At 47.6% G+C, this 20,283-nt stretch overlaps 1 protein-coding gene across 2 annotated transcripts; it reads left to right on the plus strand.

Annotated features, from left to right (window-relative positions):
• The first annotated feature begins 2,699 nt into the window (after window positions 1–2,699).
• LOC126547197 (gamma-aminobutyric acid receptor-associated protein-like 2) lies at window positions 2,700–19,987 on the plus strand. 2 transcript variants are annotated; one of them, XM_050195094.3, is made up of 4 exons: window positions 2,700–3,162; window positions 8,072–8,127; window positions 11,880–12,052; window positions 18,901–19,987. In XM_050195094.3, exons 1-4 carry the CDS (start codon window positions 3,096–3,098, stop codon window positions 19,022–19,024), a joined length of 420 nt encoding a protein of 139 aa, XP_050051051.1. In that variant the 5' UTR covers window positions 2,700–3,095; the 3' UTR covers window positions 19,025–19,987. The 2 variants fall into 2 exon arrangements, with proteins under 2 accessions (XP_050051051.1, XP_050051050.1); XM_050195093.2 differs by lacking the exon at window positions 2,700–3,162 and adding an exon at window positions 7,327–7,381.
• The last annotated feature ends 296 nt before the right edge of the window (window positions 19,988–20,283 follow it).

The raw sequence follows: 20,283 nt of genomic DNA on the forward strand, positions 1-20,283 counted from the left end.
GCAACAGTGGACTTTAGTCAACCAAGGGAACAGGAAGGTTTCAGGAAGGGATACTCTACAATGGATGACATCCATGTCATCAATCAGGTAACCGAAAAATCCGCAGAGTACAATCAGCCTCTCTATATGGCTTTTACAGATTACGAAAAGGCATTTGATTCAGTAGAGATACCAGCAGTCATAGAGGCACTACGTAATCAAGGAGTACAGGCCGCTTACGTAAATATCCTGGAATATATATACAGAGAATCCACAGCTACCTTAATTCTACACAAGAATTACGTGAATTTCCGTCCATACCCAAATTTCCGTCCCACATGATTGCCACTGACGGGAGGCACAGTGAAAATTGGGAGATCCGGCGGCGCGTGCACACATGAGCAGAGCGCCCTTCGCGAGCTGAGAACGCATCGCGTCAACGCTTTCAAATCAAAGCTTTATTAAGGCGAAAGCCTTGGATGGCTCTCATGGGTCGAAAAAATTGACCGTCCGGCATTATGGCAACAAAATTCTAGCGCACGCGCCAGTATTTCTTTATCAATAATAATAATAATAATAATAAACAATGGCTCGATTATCTCTATTCGCGTTGAACGGACACCCTTCTAAACAATCAGAGTGGCCACAAAAGTGTATGCTTGTGGTTTTGCCGGATTTGTTCATATTTGCCGAGCAACGTACACGTGTCTTATGACGTTTTGAGAAATACAGGTGCGCTGGCGAGAACTGGAGATAAATCTGTTGTTGAAAGTTAGCGCTGTGTGTCTGTCTAATTTGCCTTCCCGTGTCCCTCTCATCGTCAAAGAAAGAACAGCGCTTCAAGACGGGACGCAAGGGAAGAACCGCACACTCACTGCGCTGATCATGAGCGCAGTGTGCGTGTGCTTCTTCGCGTGAAGTCTTGAAGCGCTGTTCTTTCTGTGATTATCAACAAACTAGCCCGTCAGTCAATCCTTGCAAACCTCTCATTTTGCCTGCGCTACAAGAAAGTAGAAGACACCACGTATACAAGATCATGTAGCTACACTCGTCGATTAAGCTGGTAAAGTAAAACAAATCACTGCCAATCCACTCCTGTGGAGGTGGTTGGTCAGTTAAGCTGTAGATATGTTGCGCCTAACGTAGGGCAACTTGTCAAACACCGATTCCATGAAGTGCACCCATTACGAACATTGCTCTTCAAGTTGATATATGACACAACTATACGTTTCAATGCAGTTACAATACCTTTACTTTATTTACTACCTTGAAATTACTGCCATAACTGTTTTATGGTCGCTATGATACAAACAGATGTTTTCCATTCTTATTTGACAAATGTTTTTGGCCAAAGTTAAATCGACGTATGGCCAGTGTACGGTATAGTTGGTTGAATAGGATTGTCGGAGTAACCGAGGCCAAAGTCTTCCACGAAGTGTGTGAACCACTGCTTTGTTCCCGGTTTTGACATGTCTACGTTAGAGTCTCCGATAACGACCACCGGCGAGGTACTGGCGGCAACATACGTTGATCAACGCGGAAGTGCGCGCGCCTCGTCATCAATCATGTGGTGTGACGGCTGTTTTTATTTGTGAGTTTCGTATTGAAACGCAGGCTGTGCAGCCCCTTCGCTTCACGCCTCTGCCTTACGAGCCATTGCTGCTGGCCCTGCACTGCCGCCGGGATCGGCCCACTGGGTTTTCTGTCGACGTGACGAATGCGAAATAATCCCGGGATCCTATAGCCACAGACGGCTTCGCTCTAAAAAAATTCGTTCAGGGAACCTGCGTATGTGTTTTAATGGTCTTCCTAGACTTGCCACGACCGTTATAACGTGTCAATAACCACGCAGAACCAGTGACGATGTCTAGGCGACCGTAAAGTGCGAAAACAGAGTATGACGCAACATTTAATCTTGCCAAACAGGAAACAAAGATTTCGTGTCTGCGTGTATACGATAAAAGATTCCCATGAACTTCATGCAGACGAACAATCAGTGCACACTTACACTGAATTACGAGGGACGTTCTCAAAGTAAGTTTCTTCATTTATTATATCACACGGAAACTTTATCCCTCCCCCCCAAAACAAAACGCCGTGGCATCACGAACTATACACCTCGCATTATTATTTTTTCACATAGTCGCAATCGACATTGAGACATTTGTCGTAGCGTGCAATCAGTTTGAAGAAACATCTCTGGTAAAATTCGGTTCCCTGCGATGCAAGGCCTGAGACATGACCTCTTCGCCATACACGATATGTAGGCGTCCATGGATGACGGACATGTGCACACTAGTCCCACGTGCCCGTTCATGCCGGACAATAGCACGCACTTCTATTGGCGACCACGTTGTCAGCACACGTCCGTCTGCCATCGTGATTTGTACTCGAATAACCTCGGGCACGCCGGTCTGATGCTACTCACTTCTTCGGCGCTCTGCGCATGCGTCGTTCCTCCTCCGCTGACGTTCCTTCCGTCGTTGAACCAGCAATGGGCGTGGATTCGTATGGCGATTGTTGTTTTTTTAACACCTGGTGTACCATATTCCCTTTCAAAAAAATGGCGAAACTTACTTTCGTAATGTCCCTCGTTCTAGCTCTAGAAAGTGTTCCATTTGCGCATGTCATCATTCCTGTTTTCTGAACTGCGCACGCCGCCAGTCAAACAAGGGGGCAGTGAAGTAGCTCCGGCACACGCTCACTCTTTAGTTTCCAGTAGTCAGTCAGTGTGACGTACGTGATTTAAAAGATAAAAAAAAGAACGATACGCCTTTCCGCAATACGCAAATATAATGACAGAGTTGCTCGTGCCGATGACAACGCCAACTGAGAGAATAGGGGCCGCAATTCTGGCAGACAAGCCGGAACCACAGCCAGAAGTGCGCGCTCCTGCGAGGCTCGTTCCGTTTGCCGCTGGCGTGTTTTGTTCGTTTTGTGATTCGGCCGCTGGACGGCGTAAGAAGTTTCCAATCTGCGTCCTGGGGTGGTGAGAAACAAAGCCACTATCAGCGGTCGGCGCGGCCGAGACGAACAATACAAGCGATCGCCGTCAGATAACCCTGCGTGCCCACGACGACGGCGGTGGACGGGAGCCGCTCACTGAGCGCACAGCAATGCGACGGGCGGGAGCCACAGCTGAGGACGGCATACGGTTCCGCTTCAAGCAGCAGTACACGCCAGGTGAGAGCGCGCGCCCCGGGCGCCGACCGTGAACGTGCGAAGCAGTGCTCGCCAGCGCCGCTTCGCAACGTCTCAGGCTCGGGACTTCGCGTTCCCATGTTGTTTTGGGCGTGCGCCAACATTTTAGCACCGCCGGATCTGCTCTTCGGATACGTATGCTGGTCTTTCAAACTCATGTCATCCTTAGCTCTGCAGCACGTCACAACACTGGCGTGCTTTGTGTACTGCATAGCCTCAGCTCGGATTCTGCGTTGCCGTGGTCTTTAGTGGCGGCTGCTTTAGTCCAGTCAAGCTGCTTATGGCAGCTTTTAGCCCAGGAGGACGTTTCTAGTGTATACTAGAAGAATTAATAAAGTTGAAGTTGAGCGAGAGAGTAAAACTTTGGTCGTATTCATCCAGCTCTTAAAGTGCAACAGGTTCCGTCTTTCCTTCCTGCATAGCACGCGCAAGCTACCCTCTTGCATCATGGTGTAGTCCTTAAGAACGCATGGGATCACGCCTCCTACAACGTAACCAGAATGGGCTAACTGAATTTTGTGTTGGTGCGGCTCGACGTAAAGTGGTCTGTTGCAAGCGCGTGCAAGCTATGTCTAATGCTACCGGCGGCTTTTTAAAAGAAAGTAGCCTTCAGTCGCGTCATCCAGACGCTTCCTGGATAAGTAGTGCGGCGCGCAGGCACTGCCAAGCCAAGTAACTGTCCACGCCCCGTAGTCGCGAATAAACGTTCCTGTCTAGAGAGCTTTGAGCGGTCCACTGCGAAGCAATGAACGGGATATTTTTGCGGTGCTTCTTGGCACGAGGGAGAGTGCTTGTGAGCAGTGGACGTCTACATGGCATTCGTACAGTATTCATTTTCCGGTGCCTTGTTCTGCGCAGATGCTGTGCTATTACCCTTTCTGTGCAGCGCCGCGCTCGGGTGCTCCGACGAAAAGCATCTATACGGACTTGAGCACCAACTAATTTGTCGCTGGAGCGTCGCGGACGCTGTTACATTCGAGACCACCGCTAGGGAACAGCTTCGCTCCAAAGATGAAAAATAATCTCGCGGGACTACGTGAGAGACAAGGGACGAAGATATCTTTGTTTGCTTTTGTCCGTGTCGTCCTCGCTCCTTCACATAATCCACTTAGTCATTTTCACAGTACTAGGCGCGGCCTGTTTCAAACCAGTTCGTGGTCCCGTAGCGATGCGATTAGCGCTTTGCTTTCTCCCAGTGTTGCAATATACTGTCAAGGAACCCGACGTATATAAGCGAAATTGCAGTTCGTAAAAGAAACCTATAATATGCCTATTGTTTCTGCAGAGACTGCTAAAAATGTCAAGTCACTGCTGTAGAGAATATTTCTTCCGAGGCATGTTATTCACGCCGGCAGCCATTAGGAAGTACCTTGTTACTGATGGCGTAGTTATTACGTGATATTCACTGCCATTCATTGTTTTGTTTTAACTTTCGGGTTCACGTTGCACCAGGTGGCTCAGTGGTTATGGCGCTCCGCTACAGCAGCACGAGGTTACAGGTTCAATTCCCGGCCGCGGTGGCCGCAGTTGGGTGCTGGAGGAATCCACAAATGTTTCTGCGCTTTGGTGCACGTCAAAGATCCCCTAGATGGTCAACATATTCCATCCCATCACTGCAGCGTCCCTCATAATCCACTGTGCAGCTTCGGTGCGCTATAAACTCAGCACTTTGAATTGTTTACACATCTGCTCTCGAAATCTGCGGCAAAATGCATCGGTGTTTCACTCCTGCATTGTGATTGGCCATACAGGACAGTGTTTTCGAGAAACTAGGTTACCAATGCACTTGCCGCGCGTTACGAGAACGGATATATCGTGACATGTGCCTATAGTTTATCGATACGTTTTCTCTAATGAATGTCTCCAATTCTGCGGACGTGTCCTCTAAACATTTTCATTGGTGAGCTAATGCAGTTCGTCCCTTGAGGAACAGTGAATTTCTGATGTCCGCAGGCGTGAATGGCGTACGTGTTACAGAAGAGATGCTCTGCTCCACACTTATGAAATTTTTGGCAGTCCGCGGAAACATCCAGCGTTTGCTGAAAGGCGGGGAGGTCGGCCTGAGCTCGTGCTAACTTTGCACAGGGCAAGGGAGAAGAGAATTCTTGGTTAGAGACGATGACGGCATTTACAGTAAAATGTTGCAGAGCAAGTGATTCAGCGGTAAGGGCTATACTCCACTCGATTTTTTTTTTCGCGGACTGTTCGACGTGGCAGCCTGGCAATCACAGCCCGTCGTGAGTGTCCTGCAGCGCTCGCGCGCGGGAGGTAAATGTGGAAATTGTTTATACGCGTTCGCTTGAGCGGCACGCGATGTCCCGTGCACCCACGAAGTGCTTCGCTCTACTTCGCTCCTCGTAGCCCAGCCGTTGCTTTTGTGCGTGAAACTGCTCATTCAGCTGCTGTTTGACTATTGCGCTGTCTTTCCGGAGGGCTCTGTCAAGGTTAATGACTGATTCCATTATTGCACCGTGACCTACAAACCAAGATATGAGAACTTCACCGGAGAACATAACAAAATACCATTTTTTTTTTAGACCTTGCATATCTCGTACCGCGTCTCGACCGACAATAACTAGGGCTGATATAGTGTCATCACACGCTTGCAATGCGTGTCATCGGCAGTTGTTTGTTGCACCGAGGGTGGCTGGAAGAAAGCACCGCTCAACCTCTTGCGCTTTTCGCGAGTGTCCTGAAGGGTTTGCATATTGTCGGAGCACCACACGTACACGAGCAGCTTGCCAGGCAAATGTGGCGCTTAAAACAGGTGGCACTACTGCCAAACTTGCGCTATTATGAATTGTTTCCTATGCGCTGTCTTCACGGCTGTGGCGCATAAGGAGGCTCTGGGTTATACGGTTACTGATACATTCTCTTAGCCTACAAAAGCATTACTTCGAGCACAAGGTTTAGTTTATATTGACACCGAAAGTGATTTAACGAAAAATAACTGCCAAGGGTGCTACTATCGCTGCGCCACTTTAGCAGTTCGTGAACGGAGCTATTCTCGAAGTGAAAGAAGCGTGATAAAAAGTGCAAAAAAAAAAACGTGGAGAGCAAGAGAATGCAGAGGACGAAGGTTGGCGTGCACAAGAGCTTCATTTTTTCGTGCGTTCTGGCTGCGCACGGAACGGATTCTCCATCTCCCGTGTTCGTGCTCTTTCTCTGCGAAATCACTAACGTCACTGTGTAGCACCAATCAGCCAAATTGACAAACTGCTGCGTAGTATGGCTACATGTCAGCGATGTAGCCCCGTATACGTGTCTTCGCAACGTTTTCTACAAAATGATGGCGACGCTCGCTTTGCTTTCCTTGTCTCGTTTGGAGAGCTTTTGCCACTCATAAAGGCATCACGTGGGCGCCAGTTCATGTAGCTCACGTATGTGCGTTGCGAGAACGGGTCATTTCTCATCGCACAAACCATACCGTAGACAAGTGTGAAACATCAGGTGTTTTCAATATAATCTACGTAAGTCTCTTGGCTCAGCATCAAGGTGACTTATTTCATTGGAGGAAAAAGCCAGAAAGGCTAGTCTAAATACCCATTGCATATCCTGTGCTGAAATAAGAGGGTAAAAAGGTTAATAGGAGAAACAAAAAGCGGGGGGAAAGGTGATTCGGTTGAAAGCTTCTACACATTTGGGGCCTTCTTTCGCCCTTCGTTCTCTAGTCATTCGGAACAGCGGTATACACTGGCGGCTGCTACGAAAAAAGCCCCGTGGTCATCCGTCTGAAAATTTGTTACTTTTTGACAGCGCAGCAATCGTAATTGCGCATTTCCTCACACGAGCGTAGAACCGTGTGTACGCACATACGCGCACACAGGAAAATAAACCTAAAGTAGGCCACGTAATATGTAGCGCGCATGCCGAAACGGGTATCTTTATATTATATGTGCCCATCGAGTATGCTTCATTAATCAGCTTTGCAAAGCGTCATGATGATGTCGAGGCCTGTTAAGCTAAACTCGGGTATCTGCTACGGCACCGTCGGCAGTATATTAGGTTCGCACAAATTCGCGCCGATGCAGCTGAGCGGCGTATGCAGCTGCTCAGAGCGTGGTTACGCGTGCCGTCCTTTCGATATTGAGAACGCCGATAAGGCCGATAAAACGTACAATGCAGCGCGCTAGTAGCATATTGAAACGCGACGTCGAGCGTATGCGCTCGGAGCAGCTGCAAACGGACGACTTCTTCGTAGGTAATTATTTGTCCAATGATGGTTGTTTGCCGTTTCCTACCATGGAGCGCTCGTTGGTTATGGCCGCACAAAGTGAGCGGACGTTGAATGGCAACAGTTACGCATCCCGGCGATAGTTCGTGGCCTCGCCCTTGTGTCGACTCCTGCAGTCGTCGCTGCTGCGATAGCGGGCGCGGCCCATTCGCATATGGCTGGAGGTCAAGAGCCCTTCAGGCAAGCCCACAAACCGTACAGCAAGCTTACGTGCTTGCTATACGTGCAGCAAGCTTACGTGCTTGCTATACGTGCAGCCCTGCATTTGTTTCTCCCTGTTTCGTTTCTTTCCTTAATGTTGAGGCAATGGTATGTCTTACTTTTAAAACTCCAACAAAATTAGCAGACTGCTACCCAGGCCAGAGCAGCCATTTCGGTTAAAAGGGATGTCTAAAATAAGCCTCCGAAAAAGAAAAAGAGAGAGAATGAAAGTAAAGGGAGGCTAACCAGATGAGAAAAAGCAACTTTCCGCCTACGCTATAGGGGACGAGATCGGACTGCTTCGTCAACAATATTATTTATTTTTCGTTAAAAGTGCGCTGGCGTAACTGTTCCGTGTCGACTATATCGACCAACTTTCAGGGCTTCTTGCAATGATTTTCTTTCCTCGCGCTGATACTCACACAATCGCTGCTCTTACTATTCATCTTTTTTTAGAGCAGAGGAAGCAAGAGGCGGACGCTATCCTCCAGAAGTACCCGCAACGTATTCCTGTAAGTACCACTGCAATGAAACACTGCTCCTTGCACCTCTGAACACAGCGCCTTTGAGGAAGCGCGTGACCACTGCTGCTATACTTAGCTGTTGCACGTAAGCGTTGTGTAGTGGGGCCAGTGTGGCACTGCTGGCGTTTCGCAACAGACATAGAGGGTACGGAAGAGTATAGCTTCAATTTCTTCTTGGCATATTGACCTGCTCGGAGTCAGCTGTGGCCAGGCCCAAAAACGTTCGAAATGAATGGTATATGCTTGTGCAACGTCTAGGGCAGCGAACTTCATTTAAGCGAATGTTCTCTTTCCAGCTGTTCGGAATTCGTACGTGCGGTTGTCGTGACCTAAAGTACGACGTATTGCAACTTCTCTATGCATAGACATGAAAGGGTACATCAAAGCAGACGAAAAAAAAAATGTAAGCTGACCTTTAGTGACGCCCCGCGTTTTTAGGCCCGAACGCTATTAGGCAGAGGGAAAATACGAACATGCCTTTGACCGTGAGGTATCATCGTCGACTTGGTGACGCTATCGTCCTAACTCTTCCTCGGCTAATCGCGAGCTTGAAATCTCAATCATGCACTGGCTTGCCCAGAACTTCGTTTCGAAAGCGCTTAGGAAGGCTGATCGTGTCGTCTGCATATGACTGAAGCTAGAAAGAAAAAGAAAAGCTTTCCGCGCCCGTTCTTTTTTAAACTTGTCTCGGAACATCCCAATGATTCGGTAAGCTTGCTGTGAAGACATAACAGGGTGGCTGATCATTTCTTCAATTAAACTGCAGCTCTCGGCAAGTTTCTAACATAAGAAAGTTGTGAAAGCTTCTGGTCCTTTGGTAACTGCATGTTGATTCACCTGGGGACACGAAATTTATCATGAAAAGTATATAATAGTGATACCTATATATAGTTTGCGCTAGTATACGTAGTCGCACAAATTGCTGCGCCCATGGCTACTTGCATCACTGCGAAACGGCCAGCTGAATGTCATTTGCAGAAGTATCTTCGTTTCCACAGGAACCGTGCGCGATGAAGCGGTATATCATGCCGGCCGTTTTCCCAGGTTTAGATGACGCGGTCGGTGGTGTCGGCTGTGACGCGTTTCTCCGCCACCTGGGCTGTGAGGCGCGTTTGTCTCCGTGGTCTGCTGCAGATCTTTTGCTTAGATGTGCCGCTTCGCCTACGATACGCTGCAACTACGCTTTGCAATTTTCAAGAAAATTGCAAAGGATGCGCAGGAAAAAACAATTCATTGGCAATCGCGCATCTGTCGGGTGCGTTAAAGTTAGAATTAAAAAAGGCGAGAACTTTTTCTCCAATACTCTGACGAACGTCATGCACAATCAGCCGCAAAAATTCTGGCGCTATCTGTCAACACCTGAAAACCCCCTAGTTCAAATTGAAATCGCGGGATCTCTCACACATGATGCGCACGCTATTGCTAGCGCTTTCAATGCCCATTTCCAATCTGTGCTCACACGCGCTTCCCGTCCAAGCGACGTTTCGTTTGCCTCTAATTCAGTAATACCCGCTGTCGTTATAAATGAGCCAGGTATACTGAACCTGCTCTTGAATATTGACACACACAAAAAAACGTCCGGTCCTGATAACATTTCCAATGCGTTTCTAAAACGATATGCTGCCCAACTAGCTCCCTTCTTACAGAGGATTTTTACGGTGTCGCTTCAAGCAGCTGCATTATCTTCAGACTAGCTCGTTGCAAAAGCAATCCCGATTCACAAAGGTGGCGATAGGTTGCATGTAGGCACATACCGACCGATTTCTCTAACAAGCTGCTGCTGTAAATTAATGGGGCTTATTAACAAATCCAGTATTAGTTAGAAACCAATAGGTTGATATACCCAAAACAGCATGGTTTCAGGAAGGGTATTCCCACGATAACACAGCTATTGGAAATTTCTCATGACTTCGCAGAGATAATCAATTCCGGGCTTCAAGGAGACGCCATATTCGTAGATTTCTCCAAAGCCTTCGATCGCGTGCCTCACTGTGAACTGATTGAAAAACTTAAACTGGCATTGAATCTAACACTGTTGCATTGATAGTCTTATCTCTCACTCAGATCACAATATGTATGGGTAAACAATGCTGAGTCTGAGAGCCTTGAGGTTTTTCTGGTGTGCCACTAGGGTCCGTGCTGGGGCCATTGCTATTTCTTGTGTACATCGACATCCCATCATGTGTTGAGCCTAACGTAACAGTAAGTCTTTTCGCAGCTGATTGTGTTTGCTACGCAACTGTTCGGTCCCTGGACGATCAAATCAAACTAAACACCTTAATAAACAGCATTTCAAATTGGTTTGAAAGGTGGAGAATGCAGTTCAACATCAGTAAAACATGCACCACTTTTACACATAAAAAGGTACCTGACATATTCACTTACAATATAAGGGGCACAGCAATAATAAGATCAGATATTGTAAAATATGTGGGTGTGACATTCTCGAGCTCCCTCAAATGGGACACTCACATTGATAACAAATGCGCAAAGGCATTCAGGCCACTCAATTTCATGCGTCGGAAATTGGCTATAGCACCATCCCATGTCAAATTAACTGCGTATAAAAACCCTCGTTCAGCCGGTACTTGAGTATGCCAGCGTCACTGCTTTACGTGAACAAGAAAACATCCCGACTCTAATATCAGGACGGCTTATAACTGCCATCAAGTTTCTTTTCCTTCTTTATCACGGGCGCATAAACATACACAAAACAAAGTACGTCAGGCCACCCTTCCAACATTCTGAAAGAACAAATCATAAGTGCATAAGACATTTTTCTGCGCGCTGCAGCACTTTTAAATGTTCATTTTTTTCCTTTTGCAATTGAAGCCTGGAACCACTTGCCAGAAGTAGTTGCGCATGTTGACTCTATCGAACAATTTGAAATCAAAATACGTGCACTTTTCTATGAGTAGGTCTGCTTGCAGTTCAGTGCTCTGCTACAGCGTTGTGCTGCGCAACTGTTTTGATTGTTCACCACCACGCCTGCACTTCTCGCAGCTCTTCCCCCTTGCCTGTATTATCTGCCTTTCACTGTTTTCTTTGATCTGTTCGATATGTTTGCATCTTATTTGTTTGCATAGTAACAATTACTGCATTTCATTGCTTTCTCCCGTTTTGGCCCACAAGGTTTTGTTTTGCCTGTGACCCGCTCCTGTATGAGCCTGTAAGGGCTTACATCATTCTTAAATAAATAAAAATAAAGGGTATCGAAAAAGACATCGTCTACAGCACATGAGTGATGAACGCCCATCGATTGCAGGCCGGGCTATTTGCTTACTTAAATAATCGTATAGTATTCGATGCCTTTTGCAGAAATTTTCTTCTCGAAGCCACGAGGATTCCGAACACTTTTCCTTTTTTGCTGTAGTCTTTCATACAGGGCATCAAGTTGCTGATTCGGAGCTTTTTGTTCTGTAGTGCGCCAAAAGCCAAGTCCAACTTGTCCTTGTCTCATAGAGAAGCGGGACCATCTGCGCCGTGCTTTCCAAACATACTTGTCCGCCCAACAAAGCCTTGTGGGTTTGGCAGTATCATATACGTATACGATATCGCGAACTTGCGGTATTTCGTAAGTCTTTGGGAGGGCAGATCTACTGTTTCGTGATTTCTGTTAATACCATACAGTTAGGTAGATTTTGTGGCCGTAAACAACTCGCATATGGATTGCGAATCGGCGCAGTCCACGGCTCCATCGTTGCGCGAAAGCGGGCCCAGCCTCTTTCTCTCTCCCTCAGGTGATCGTCGAGCGGGCGCCCAACTCGCACGTTCCTTCCATAGACAAGCAGAAGTTCCTGGTGCCCAATGACATCACGGTGGCGCAGTTTATGTGGATCGTGCGCAAGCGCATCCATCTCTCGCCGGAGAAGGCACTCTTCGTCTTCGTTGGCCGGCTTATGCCCCAATCTAGGTGAGCTTCCTTTCGTGTCGAGCTTGATTGTGGGTGGTCCGGCGACGTTTCTTGGCTGCGCGGTTTCACAGCGGCGCTAGCGCAGGCGAGGAAGCTGTCGATAGGCCATACATATGTTGTTTACATGGTCGCCGCGAACGAATTGCTACACACGTGTTGAATGTGAGTCGTTCGTCTGTGTTTCACTGTGAACAGCTATAAGTTGCATAATCTCGACTCCGGGCAGATGCAGGGCCTCCATCAGATGTAATGTTCGGCTTCGAGTAAAGCTTTTGTACAACATCACCCTCTACGTGCGTGGTTATACGAGTTTGCAGTGTGGCTAGAAATCTTTAGCGCTATCACCTACAGCTATAGCATCTTCAAGGGCCCAGCTGCACACGCGCTGGCTGAATTGCACTGCAGGTGCATAGCTACCGCACCTGGCCGGAGCAGTAACAGGCGCGATATTCTCAAACAATTCAACGGTTGTATTTTATGCGCTAATTATTCACCCACGTTATTTCGTTCTAGTTAATCTCTTTAGACGACCGCAGTGATGTGCCTTCGTCTACCGGGCAGCATAGATCTCACCACTTCTTTCCACTTTGTAAATGGCTTCCAGAAAGGACAAATGAGTACTGAGCAAGATCATATCAAAATCTAATTTTCTGGTAATGCCTTTCTGAAGGCTAAGAAAGGAATTTAAAGAAACTTGCACACTTAATCTAGAAGCTCAGGGTGTCTACCAAGCTGGCATTTTCAATTTCCCCTGAGTTTTCCAGGTTTTCCCCGAGTGCCCTTGCAAAATTCCCTCAGTGACACAGAACTTTGTTTTATGTCAAGACGGGTTGACACCATGTCGCCCAATGCTGTCACTCTAGTAAGCATGTTTAAACAATGACTTAGTCCAGTTTGAATGAGTAGTGTCTATTTTATTCATACAGAAGAAAGGGGTTAGGAAAATGCCCAGCGAATTTCGAAAAAAATGGTAAAACCCATTCAAAATCGAGTCGAACAATTTCAAATACGAAGAAAAAGATTCATACAAAAGCAAATATTATCGAATAGAGCTCTTTATCAACTGATGGCAAGCTGCTTGGTATGAGGCCCGAACTTTGCCACAAGCGAGATTCACTCTCAGCAGCGCGCAATCTCATAATCTCAGCCTGCGCACACCTCAGTGTTGCCTTTCACTACTTTAAAGAGCTTATTTTGGTTTGGCTGAGGGACACTTGCATCCCAGCGTCAGCCAACACTTTGTTGCTACAGCGAAGCTGCATATGGCTAGTCGATTCGTCCGTCCGTCTGTCAGTCGCCTGTACGCCGAAAACTCCTCCGGCGCAACCCCAAGCGCATGCACGAAAAAAGATTCGCGCGATTATCCAACACACCAGGCACGTACCCAGGGGGGGGGCCCCGGGGGGGCCCGGGCCCCCCCCCGAAATCAAGTGGCATACCCCCCCCCCCCTCCCTCCCTACCCACACCACCACTCCTCAAACATTCCTAAAGCGCCGCCAGATCAATGTTGAGACTTGGCAGCTGCTCATCGGTCAGCATTATGCTGCCTTTTTCACTCCTTTTAGATGGCGGTAGTTATCGGCATCTCTTGTAATGTGAAGGACAGTTTCCTCATAGATTCCGCACCCGCGCGATTAACTCGAGATGCCTTCAGTTGTCACCATCTATTCAACCGTCACGCGCATAGCTCAATCTTCTTTGTTTAGGCTGATCCTGGGACTAGGAGAGGGATGCGGCTGTTACTCAGCTGGTCTGTACTTTCATGGAACGAGTTGCGGCCGGAGAAAACGCCAACTGCGTTTAACTTTTCCCTTTGCTTCAGTATTTCCTTGAGTTACGACTCGCCGCGATGCTGGCAGATGCCCGGAACCATATACACGTGATATAGGTTAGATAAGGTGGGAAATAAAATAATGTGAAAGAGCGTCCATCATGAAACCCTGCAATAACCCTTAAACCCATAAGCAAGATGACTGCCGTCCGTTACCTCGTCTGTTTTTTCCTAATTGTATAGCACTTTTCGTGCAAAATTGGCAACTGGAAACAAACATCGCAAGGAGTTGAGAAATTAAGCGATCTACTCAGGGAGAGAGCCAAGGCAACAACCAAACTGCAAGCAAAAGCGAATAATAAAAAAAGTTAACCGTTGTTTATGAGAATATTTATGGATCAACATCTTTTTATTTAAAAAGGAAGTAGAGAAAACGCCGCCGGAAGTAGAGAACAATTACTTGTTTTGAATGACGTTTCTACAGTTATCGGTCGAACCGCCTCACGTAGCCACTTCTGTGCTGTGCTTATGTGGGTGTTTTTCTAGCCTTTCGTGGTGAGCGCAGTACGTCTAGAATCGCAGAGTCCTGCGCTCTACGCGGTTGTATGGGACTGGCGGCCGCACAGCGTTACGCAATTCGCGGAACTGTGAAAACTAATCAACAAGGCGAAAATAACTGATATTCGAAATTATAACATGAGAAAGGCTGAAGAAGCCGTAAAAAATGAACGCAGCCTGAAATCAGTAAAGAAACCTGGCATAGGACAAACCATGATGTATGCACTAAAAGATAAGAAGGATAATATCATCAGCAATGTCGAAGATATAGTAAAAGCAGCGGAAAAATTCTAAGCTGACCTGTATACAGTACCCAGAAGAGTCACGATACCTCACTTAGAAACAGTAATGAACAGGATACAGAAACTCTCCTATAACTAGCCATGAGGTCAGAAGGGCTCTGCAAGACATGAAACGATGAAGAGCAGGGGGAGAAGGTGAAATAACAGTCGATTTAATCAAAGATAGAGGAGGCATAATGCTTGGAAAACTGGCGGCTCTTTATACGAAGTGTCTATCGACTGCAAGGGTCCCAGAAAATTGGAAGAATGCAGACATTATACTAATGCACAAAAAAGGAGACGTTAAATAATTGAAAAATTATAGGACCATTAGCTTGCTCCCAGTATTATATAAAATATTTACCAAAATAATATCCAATATAATAAGGGCAACACTGGACTTTAGTCAACCAAGGGAACAGGCTGACTTCAGGAAGGGATACTCTACAATGGATCACATCCATGTCATCAATCAGCTTATCGCGAAATCTGCAGAGTACAATAAGCCTCTCTATGTGGCTTATATAGATTACGAAAAAGCATATGATTCAGTAGATATACCAGCAATCGTAGAGGCACTACGTAATCAAGGAGTACAGAACGCTTACGTAAAAAGCTTGGAAAGTATTGCTACATGCGACTGGTATTCGTTTGTTTGACCGATGCGCGTGGGCGCCATCACTCCAGAAAAGAGGAGGAAGAACGAACTGGGCTCGCGCTGTGAATCTAACCGGTCAGCGCTGCAACCGTTGTTGTAAATATTATCTGTAAATAGTTTCTCGTCTTACTGACTCGTCCTTCACGTAAGAATATCTACAGAGGTTCTACAGCTACCTTAATTCTACACAAGAAAAGCAGGGAGATACCTATAGAGAAAGGGGTCAGACAGGGAGACACAATTTCTCCAAAGCTATTCACTGCGTGCTTAGAAGAATTCAAGCTATTAAACTGGGAAGGCTTAGGAGCAAAGATCGACGGCAAATATCTCGGCAACCTTCGGTTTGCCGATGACATTGTTCTATTCAACAACAAAGCAGACGAGTTACAACAAATGATTGGAGACCTTAACAGAGAGAGTGTAAGAGTGGGGTTGAATATTAATATGCAGAAGATGAAGATAATGATAAATAGCCGGGCAAAGAAACAAGAGATCAGGATCGCCAGTCGGCCACTAGAGACTGCGAAGGAGTACGTTTACCTAGGTCAATTAATCACAGGGAACCCTGATCATGAGAAGGAAATTCACAGAAGAATAAAAATAAGTTGGATCGCATACGGCAGACATTGCCAGCTCCTGACTGGAAGCTTACCATTATTATTCAAAAGTAAGGTGTGCAATCCGTGCATTTTGCCAGTGCTGACATATGAGGCAGAGACTTGAGAGCAAGTTAAGGACAGCGCAAAGAGCGATCGAGCGAAGATTGCTAGGCACAACGTTAAGAGAGAGAAAGATAGCGGTTTGGATCAGAGAGCGGACGGGTATAGACGATATTCTAATTGACATCAAGAGGAAAAAATGTAGCTGGGCAGGTCATGTAATGCGCCGGTTAGATAACCGTTGGACCATTAGGGTTACAGAATGGGTACCAAGAGAAGGAAAACGCAATCGAGGACGACAAAACACTAGGTGGAGCGATGAAATTAGGAAATTCGCGGGCGCTAGTTGGAATCGGTTGGCGCAGCACAGGGGTTATTGGAGATCGCAGGGAGAGGCCTTCGTCCTGCAGTGCACATAAAACAGGCTGATGATGATGATGATGATGAAGGTGGTGCCCCCCCCCCCCCCCCCCCCCCCGAAAAAAAATCCTGGGTACGTGCCTGCAACACACCTAGATGGCACAAGACCTGTTTACTCCGATCCATGACGTCGCCCTATCTGGCCCGAAATTTTCATTGACAAGGCTGGCGTGATGAAAGCGGTGAAAATCACTGTTGCCTACTCGGGAGCATCCCCGTTAGATTCTGTGGCAGCAACACCACCTAGATAGCACAAGGCCTATTCACTACGTCATGCTACTGGCCCAGAAATTTCATTCCCAAGGCTGGCGTGACGAAAGCGGCGACGTCAAAATCACTGTTGCCTACTCGGGAGCATCCCCATTGTATTTTGGCAGTCGGTCCACTAGCATAACATGACGGATCAGAGTGAGCAGGCCTTGTGCTATCTAGGCAGTGTTGATGGCAGTTGGGCCAGGTAACATGACGTTGCTATATATAGTGGTGGAGTAGCTGCGCCAGTATTCCCGTCATTGCTCTCCGTCGCAGCCGAGAGCACACGCAGCAGCCTCTCTGGCTCCGAAATGGGTAGGCCACGCGTCATACGTACTCCTTAGGAGCAGGAAGCTTTCGATCAGCAACACCGCGAACGAGCTCGTCTACGCCATGTCGATGCTGCAGCCCGGACACAAGAACAGGCTCGTGCAGCCGAGCGCAAGCAGCAGCTGCGTACCGATGATCCGGCAGCCTACCAAGCCGTCGTTTAATGAACTGTCGGAATTAACCCAGTGATAAACACCGCGGCCGCACGTTTCAGCTTCGCTGGTTAACCACCTGTAAGGAATGCCTGAGCGGTGACTTTTTTTTTTTATTAGCTCAAGCTCCTTCAAAGAAGCGGCGGCACGCTTACTTTCCCGTTCATTCCTCAATGCGTCATTCCTCAGTCCTTTCTGTTCTCGTCTTCCTTCCGCCGCGCGTTCGCCTTACGGACCATTTGAAGCATCCCCTTGGTCAGTTGTACAGTGAACGTCCGGTTTTTTTTACTGCCTAGGGGCCGCGAAAGCGTCCGAATGCATGTCTCTTAGTGCCCTTAGAGGTATCGGTGCTAGCACTGTGACAGGAGACGGTGGGTGCGCGCGTGTGCAATTAAGGAATACATACTGTGTTCCGTGACAATTGCCCCTTCCTACGTTTGTTAAGCTTCACCGCATAACATTGTTGTACGGAGGTGAAGCTAAAATTCTGGAAACAGTATTATGCAACGCGCCATGTTTTCCGAGCTTCGAAACCAACCGCGAGAATTACAAAGGCGGAGTCGGTGCCATTGCTGACAGCGCCGAAATCTTTCAATGAAAAACATGGCACCGAACGGCAGGAAGCTTGGTAGCGAACGTCAAAGCAGCTAGGCCTAGCGTTGCCGCGGTGGTGGCTAAGGCTGCCAGCAGATTTGCGTGCGAGAGCGCCGGTTCGAGGCGGCGGGATAATCAAAATTGCGGCGGTGGTGGCTTTGATTAATGCCGTTTTAGACCTGCGATCAAGGCAAGAAGTCCGGAAAATGGGACGGCGAAGGGTTTTTGCGTCCGAAATTTCAGAAGTTCTTATACGTTGACTCTATGGATATGTGGTGGTGCCGCGAAGCCATCCGAATTATCGGGCGTCCGGAAAATCAGTCGGTGGCTATACAATGGCAACTCCTCCAACCGACGACACGGCGTCAAAGACGATGCGTTAAGATTCCTCTGTTACTCGAGCCAGCATTAACGCGACTTTCGTTCCCTTTCAGTAAAATTACAGCTAATTTTAGAAGAAGCACAAGTTCCCCGAGTTTTCCCTGAGTATTTCCATACTATTCAAAATCCCTGAGAATTGTTTTCCCAGTTGGTAGACACCCTGAAAGTGCGCTTAATCGGTGGCCGTCCTGAAACCGACACGAGCAACTCTTATGCATGCGGTTCGCGACTACTTGTTTGAAGCACACTGCTAGCCTGCTAGTGTTGTCTGGAGAATAACGTTCCCCTTTTCCACGCAAGCTCGTTACTCGCAAGTTTTCCTGTGCGGGAGTGTCGTTTGAACCCGTAAAGTTCAAAGCGTGCACACATACGCGTGTGCGTACAAACAGCATAAACGCGCGTGCTATACTGGCGCGCATGGCCACAGGAATAGGAGCACATTCTTAGCCTATAAATGACATTTCCCGTGCTACTTCAAGAAGGAACATTGCATGAAATATAGGTCCTTTAATACCCCGTCTCCTACGTTAACGCCCGATCACTTCCACCGGAAAGGCTGTGACGCCAGCAAAGTGGTTGTAGCGTATGTATACATTCACTATAGCCGGACAGAGCAACAGTTCTGACTCGCGCCGCACTGCCTCCACCCCCTACTTAGCGCATCGCTCCTGCAGTAAAGATTAACGCGGTGCATATATATAGTCTGGTGGCCTATTCTGATTCTGCAGAGTGTTCGTAAGTGTTTCCGGCAAAGTGTGCTCGTCGCTGACTGCAATTCTCGTTGCCCGCAGCCTCAGCATGGGAGACCTATACGCCACGTACCACGACGACGACGGCTTCCTCTACCTCGCCTACAGCGGCGAAAACACGTTCGGCGGCCTACGCTCCGGAGCAAGTGTGCCCCTACAGACTTGAACTGTCGTGCCTGCGTGCCTCGTAGCGCGCTGCTCGTCTCTGTGGTTCGCGGTGCACAATCAGCGGCCGCCTCCATTTTAAAACAATACTCCCGCTTACCCTTCTGTGGCGGCTCTTCTTTCTTTCTTTCTTTTTTATCTCTCGTGTCGCGGGGCCCCTTGCGCATCCCCTACAAAACGACATCAAAAAATGGCAGCTTCCCGCATATAAAATTAGCTCTTAATGTATGTGCTTGCGGGTTTCCATCGCTGCGTGTCGCGCAAGCACGAGGAAATGACCACGAAGTGTTTAGAACCGCGCCTAACAGCTCCTACCTCGGTGCTCTCGGTGCTGTATTTAAACTTTGACCAGTCCAATCGGTTGGCAAGCTTAAACGTTTAGGCTATCAGCTGGCTCCAGATTGCACCAGGCGAAACTATGTTCCAGGCTTTCGGTCACCATTCCTTTCAAAGCATCCGTGGCTCCGCCAATGCTTTTTTTTTTTTCGCCCGCACGGAAGAGCGCGGGCGCCATATTCAGTGTTATGTGCTCATTTTAAGCTTATGTCGCGTACGCAGCGTCTGATTTTTTGAATGCATCGTTTCCGTTCTGCCTTTGCGAACACGTGCGCTATAGATTCAAATGTGCTATACCATGTGTCCCGTCTGCCACTTTCTGCACCACCGTGAAAATCAGTATTAAAACACCCGCAAAACACTGGCGATCAGTGCTGAATGAATCTTGGCTAAACAAAAGTTCTCACAAATGACAAAAAAGATCTGGGTCAGATTTGTAGGTTTTTTCAACTATATGAACAGAAGTGCAGGGTTCGATTTCGTCTGCTCATTTCTCTTCTTCCGAGCGCGTTGTCATTCATGCAATGGTTTTAATGTGAATACTCGAAAGGGCTTCAACTTTTGTTCACCTTTGTTTCGGATGTGAATGGTGCTTGAGAAATAAAGAATGCGACCAGCCCAAAAAGTCCACACGAGCAACAAATCATTCACTGCGATTTTGTTGTCTTACTTACTTATTGCAGATTCTTTTTCACCTTTCGGGGCTTCCATTGCCTGGCACTCGTTGGCCATGACTGGCCCTTGCGCCATGAAATACATCATCGCGTGCAGCGTAGATTCAGTAACGTACCGTGGAAACATTGAGCACTTGTCTTCAGCATGAAAGCTGAATTCCTAATTACTTGCAAACAAAGGCGCGGAGTCGCGCTGTGCAACACATTGAACTCGACTTCCTAAACATTTAGTGTTGGGCTGCTGAGCACG

Source organism: Dermacentor andersoni, chromosome 1 (genome assembly GCF_023375885.2).
Source record: "Dermacentor andersoni chromosome 1, qqDerAnde1_hic_scaffold, whole genome shotgun sequence".
In the NCBI taxonomy this organism is placed as follows: Eukaryota; Metazoa; Arthropoda; class Arachnida; order Ixodida; family Ixodidae; genus Dermacentor; species Dermacentor andersoni.